General features: G+C 47.3%; 1 protein-coding gene across 4 annotated transcripts in view; it reads left to right on the top strand.

The window, feature by feature from the left end:
* Ulk4 (unc-51 like kinase 4) overlaps positions 1–6,050 on the top strand; it is a 308,678-nt gene that overhangs the window by 26,833 nt on the left and 275,795 nt on the right. For 3 of the 4 annotated variants that reach the window (XM_031345897.1, XM_031345898.1, XM_031345900.1), the window contains 3 exons: positions 490–550; positions 2,061–2,242; positions 3,709–3,755. In XM_031345897.1, coding sequence (XP_031201757.1) covers positions 490–550; positions 2,061–2,242; positions 3,709–3,755 — 290 coding nt within the window. The remainder of the gene's footprint in view (positions 1–489; positions 551–2,060; positions 2,243–3,708; positions 3,756–6,050) is intronic. The other variant, XM_031345899.1, reaches the window with a different exon arrangement.

The raw sequence follows: 6,050 nt of genomic DNA, 5'->3' as shown, positions 1-6,050 counted from the left end.
CTCCTTAGCTCAGTGGCTCACTGCTCCTTCTTAGCTCAGGCTCACTGCTCCTTCTTAGCTCAGTGGCTTACTGCTCCTCCTTAGCTCAGTGGCTCACTGCTCCTTCTTAGTTCAGTGGCTCACTGTGGCAGGACCTGAGCATTCTGTGAGGCTCTGTCTTACTGAAGATATTGGTGGACATGGATTTCAAAACAAAACAATCTACATTTATATCTTTGAATCTCATGTGGCACCATTGAATTATTTTTGTTTCCTGGTGTTTTGAGATAGGGTCTTACTCTGTGGCCTAGGTGAATCCTTGGCACTCCTGCCTGTATCTCCCAGGGCTGGGGCCATGGGGTGTGCCCCATACCCAGCCTGAATCCTTTTGGTGACAGATCAAAGGATTAAGTGTCAGATCCTCCTTTTCTGTCTCTGCTGATCTGTGTTTGGATACAGAGACAGCTATTGAGTTTAAAAGGTTTCTCAAAGGTGTCTTTCCTACCACAGATAATGAGACAGCCTGCAATCAAGTTTGATCCCAAAATCTTGCACCTCCCAGCACATTCCGGTAAGTTACAGCCCCATCGAACACGCAGGCCTTCGTACACAGATTGCACATGATCCTTCTTTACTTGCAAATGGAGCGTGTGCGAGAGGAATGCCCAGTTACCAGTTGCCTTGTCAATGCTTTTGGCCCAGGTCCTGCACTCCAGGAGTCAGCTGCAGATGCATCTGTCTTTGCCAGCTGTTGGTTTTCTTCTGGGCTGATGTCCTTTTGTGGGTGGGGAAGCTTCTGAGTGTTGGGCCTGCTTTCTTGCTGAGTGAATGGAGGGTCTCTGCCCTTCCCTAGTCAAGCCAGTGAAATGTCCGTCTTGCATGTTACTGTTGTGAGTGTGTGTGTGGGATTGTGTTAGAAGGACCAGGACAGTGGAGAGCAAAGTTGGGTGGCTCATCCTATGGGGATGTGACTCGCCCTCATGTGGATGGTGTCTGAGGAGAGATAGCTGAAGGCTGCTCATTGTTACCCTTCCGCCCATGAAAGTCTTTCCTGGAGTGAACCTCAGGAATTTTGTTGTCCTTTGGGTTGATCTTTTTGTGGGCCAGTTCTCCACTGTGGCTAGGTCACACTGTGATTGGGACTGAATTCAGGTTAACAAAACAGAGGCACAGTGAACAAGAGAGCAGCTTAAAGTGTGCAGGCTGGGCTCATGCATGGATCCAAACTGAGAACAAGGCCTCAGAGAAGGATGCTTCTGCGGGACCGAAGTGAGGCAGAGTCGTGACGTGGCCCAGCACCAAGAGTCCTTACCCGTGAAACCCCAAAAAGCGCTCAGTCCTTCCCCTGAGAGTTAGAGAGCATTTGTAATTTTTATAAACGAGTCTGTCTGTAGAGATAAGCTAAAAATCTATGCCATTTTAAAACTTGATGCCATTTCCGGTGTTTGTCCTTGGTTTGTGTGGGAAGCTGGAGGCTGGAGTTCCAGGTTTTGCCAGCCTCCCTATCGACCTGGATGTGTTTAGCAGTCATTTTACCAGACTTGTAAAAGTGTGGGTAGATGCGTGTGGATGTAGCTGTATATGGGTGGGTCGGTGCACGTACAAGTGTGAGCACATGTGCCAGAGCATGCCCCCAGTGTTATCCTTAGATACGCTGTCCACCCCTTCTGAGGGAGGTCCCTTGATCTGAGCTCACTGACTCAACTACACTGGCTGGCCGTGGAGCCCCAGGAAGCTTCCTGCCATCACCTCCTGAGGGCAGGATTGCACATGCGGCTTCAGACTCATGTCCTCATGCTTGCAAGGCAAGCTGTCTCCCCAGCTCTCTGACTTGAAAAAATAATTTTTATGATCATTGTCATTACTATTATTTTAGCAGTTGTTCACTGGCATGGTTCCATTTCCCTGGGTAGAGGACAGCCAAGTAGAGCTCTGTCTCCTCAGGGCGGGGGTGGGAGGGGGAGGGTGTGTGCGGTGTGTCCTCATCCCGGCCCTGAGGCTGTGTTCTTCTGGTTCTCGATGGATGTCTGCCCAGCCCTTTCCACCTCACCCGTGCTCCCTCGGCTCCCTTCTCTCCACAGCAGAGAAGTTGCTGGCCTTCAAGGACCAGGACTGGAATGACTTCCTGCAGCAGGTGTGCTCCCAGATCGACTCCAGCGAGAAGAGCACAGGGGCACTGCGGGCCAAGCTGAACCTCCTGTGTTATCTGTGTGTGGTGACCACTCACAAGGAGGTGGCCACCAGGCTGCTGCATTCGCCGCTGGTAGGTACCGCAGGGTGGACGAGCCTCCCAGGGACCCACTGCCCCGTGTGGTTGGCCTCTGTAGTTCAAAGACACGTGAACAAGGGCTTGGGGCCGAGTTGGGCAATAGAAACAATAAACCAAGGACTAAGATATTTTTTATTTTTTGTGGTAGAACGGGGATCCTAGCTTTACCCAGGCTAGGCGTGTGCTCTACCACTGAACCACATCCCTGACCCTAGTTTTTATTTTGAGCCACTGTCTGAGTTCCCCAGGCCTTGAATATGTTCTGTAGCTTAGTTAGATTTTGAACGTATGATCCTCCTGCCTCAACTTCCCAAGTTGCTGGGATTATAGGCCTGTGCTACCAGGTCTACTTGGTTACAATTGTAATCTGATTTAATTACAAAGAATAAAGTGATTTATTTTTTTAATGAAAATTTTCCTCACGAAGGTTCTAGAAAACCATCCTCACTTCCTTCCTTGAAGCAGTTGTGTGGATAGTGGTTTTGAACTGTGGACATTTTTGTTAAGTGTTGGCCGGGAGCCGTTGTACCTGTCTGTAGTCAGGAGACAGACCTCTGTGCTGGTGTAAACTCACCTGGACAAATGCTAAGGTTGCAGATGTATAAAGGGACATAAAGCCTTGCGTACAGTCTTCACTTTCTGTTTCTCCTGGGAGAACTCTTCCTTGGTGTGGGTGCCACTGGTGACTGCCACGGTCGGCAGAGGTCCTCAAGCCAGCCTCTGGAAATTGCAACCGTAGCACTTTCTATTGAGCCCTGAAGTCAGCCTGAGTAAAGTTCACTGTGCTCCTGAGACACTATGAAGGTCGCTTGTGTGTGTTTGTTGGGGGTAGGGAGTCAAACACAAGAGAGAATTTAGTAGGACAAATCAAGAACATCTTGTTCTTAATTTTTTAAAGTTTTATTTTTAAATTGTGTGTGTGTGTGTGTGTGTGTGTGTGTGTGTGTGTGTCTGTGTGTGTGTGCATGCACACCAGGTGCTCTTGGAGGCCAGAAGAGGGTGTCAGATCCCCTGGAGCTGAAGTTCCAGGTGGTTGGTGACTGTAAGCCCCTGTGTGGGTGCTGGGTCCTCTGCAGAGCAACCACTCTTCATTGCTGAGCAGTCCCTCCAGTGCCCAGTTCTTACTTCTTTTTTGTTTGTTTGTTTTTTCAAGACAGGGTTTCTCTGTGTAGCCCTGGCTGTCCTGGAACTCACTCTGTAGACCAGGCTGGCCTCAAACTCAGAAATCCACCTGCCTCCCAAGTGCTGGGACTAAAGGCATGTGCCACCACCACCCGGCTCAGTTCTTTCTTATTTATGTTTATCTTGCTGGCACACTGGCTGAGGTTACATGCCTGTCAGTGGTCACCTCCCTGGTGGGATTCTCACCCCAGCTATGTAAATTTCCCTATTTGTGGATTGCTTTGGATGTTGTTCTGAATAAAACTTACATTTTGATGTTTTTCTTTTTTAAATTCTAGTTCCAGCTGCTAATCCAGCATCTGCGAATAGCTCCTAACTGGGATATGTAAGTAACATTCATATTTTAAAGCACATTCTTTGGGAATTTTATACTTATTGCCAGATACCTCATCATGAGCACAGTCCCTAAGTCATCCAAAGTGAACCTGGGGTAACCATGAGACACTCACAGTTGAGTGTAGAGACATGAAAGTAGCCACTGCCTGGGCCGTTGCTTTTCTGAGTGTCTGTTGTGAGATCGACCTGCCTTTGGGTTTTTCATCTTGTTCCTGCTTCTGTCACCTCTGTCTTCCCCCTGTTGCAGTAGCTTCCCATGGGATTATGGAAACTGATGGAACTGACAGTCATGCAGAGTGTTCTTGTATGGGAGCTGCAGGCTCCAGGCTCCTTGCTGGCAGGGCTTGATTGCATGATGGAGCTGTTTTCTAGGAGTCTATGTGGGATGCAGAGGTGTAGAGTTGGGATCCCAGGTCAGCCCCACCTCACCCCTGGGCAAATCACATTCACTGAGCCTCAGTGCTCTCATCCGTAGAGTGGGCTGTGTCCTCATCTACTCAGTAGTTCCTTGGCAGACTGTGTGGCCAGAAGTGAGGTCAGGTGTACCACGAGGGGTGAGGGGTGGGGGCGAGGGTGTGTGTGGAGGTGGGATTATCTGTCGTCACCTTGGAGACTGGTGATGGCATGTGTGGCTGCTGAGGTTGACAGAGGTGTGACAGCAGTTTCTCCTCTGTGCTGCTGAGATATGAGGGCATCTGTGGAGTTTTTGAAAGGCTTTGCAAGGAAATTTTTCTTATCTCAGCGCTGTTCTTTCTGCAAACAGAGCCGGGCTGCTGCTGTCAGATGTCATTTCCTGGTCTGCAGCGCCCCCTGCTGACTTGAAAGCATTTCTAGTCTTTTTTTTTTTCCTGCAGTATTTTAATGCTCTGTTTTCACAAACGCAATTATCTATCCAATTTTATGACTTACAGTAAAATTACTAGCCTCTAAAATGTGCATTATTTAACTGTCCTTTATACTCCTTTTCAATCTTTTAAAATTGATCACTGGAATTTTTACCCCAGCAATACTCTAATGTATTTACATTGAATTGCATGTCTTAAGGACAAATGAAATCCATGATATTTGATGATGAATGAAAATCTCAACCAAAACACTTTCCACTGGAGAACAAGGGATCTACTCAAAACACACGTGAACTTTGGTAGTCTTCAGTGTAGGACAGTTCATAACAAGGTATTTGCCCATGTTCCCCAGAGCCGATCAGCTTCTACACTAATTGTTAAATCATCTTAAACTGAGAGTTATCGTGCTGATAGCTCATGCTACACATGTTCAGCCAGGCTCTGAGCGCTCACAAGTTTCTGACTCATGGGTGGAAGTTTTGGTCAGAGATGTCTGGACACTGGTCATGGGCACACCTGGGAAAGACCGGCTCTCCTTAGCAAGCTTGTTCCTCTTCATTCTTGAAACCTGTTCTTGAAGTTGGGACCACTCTGACTTTGTGGTGGAAGTAGATGCAGCACTCTATGAAGACAGCACCACACACGCCTGTGGTCATGGTGCTGGCTTGCCCTGCCGTCTTCACCCTGAGGTGGGGGTGTGCCAGGCCGCAGCCCGCCAAGCAGAGATTAGCGCCAAGATTGATCACAACACTCAGGCTGCTTCAGTTTTATTCTTTTCTAGCACTGTTTAAAACTGCTTTACTATTTAAATTGAATTAAATTTGCAAAAAAAAAGTTGTTTTTTTTTATTAGTTAAAGATTTTTTTTGAGGTAGTGTCTTACTGTGTAGCCCAGGCTGGCTTGGACCTCCTGGCTTTATGCTTTCCTGAGTGTTGGAGTTAAGAGTGTGCGCCACTCTGACCACCGCTGCCTCTTGTTTTCTTTCAAATGCTGCTTTCAGATCTTAACATTTTCTGTCTCCATTTTCCAAGTTTGTTCTACATATAGGAAACCAAACTTAGTAAGGCATGGCATGATCTTATGTGTCTTAGTAAGGCATGGTGTGATCTTATGTGCCTTAATAAGGCATGGCATGATCTTATGTGTCTTAGTAAGGCATGGTATGATCTAATGCGCCTTAGTAAGGCATGGCATGATCTTATGTGTCTTAGTAAGGCATGGTATGATCTAATGAGCCTTAGAAAGGCATGGCATGGTCTTATGTGTCTTTGTAAGGCATGGTATGTTCTAATGAGCCTTAGTAAGGCATGGCATGATCTTATGTGTCTTTGTAAGACATGGTATGATCTAATGAGCCTTAGTAAGGCATGGTCTTATGTGTCTTTGTAAGGCATGGCATGATCTAATGAGCCTTAGAAAGGCATGGCATGGTCTTATGT

This window comes from Mastomys coucha, unplaced genomic scaffold (genome assembly GCF_008632895.1).
Source record: "Mastomys coucha isolate ucsf_1 unplaced genomic scaffold, UCSF_Mcou_1 pScaffold23, whole genome shotgun sequence".
Classification (NCBI taxonomy): domain Eukaryota; kingdom Metazoa; phylum Chordata; class Mammalia; order Rodentia; family Muridae; genus Mastomys; species Mastomys coucha.
Note: the sequence above shows the minus strand (reverse complement) of the source record. Positions and strands in the feature narration are given on the sequence as shown.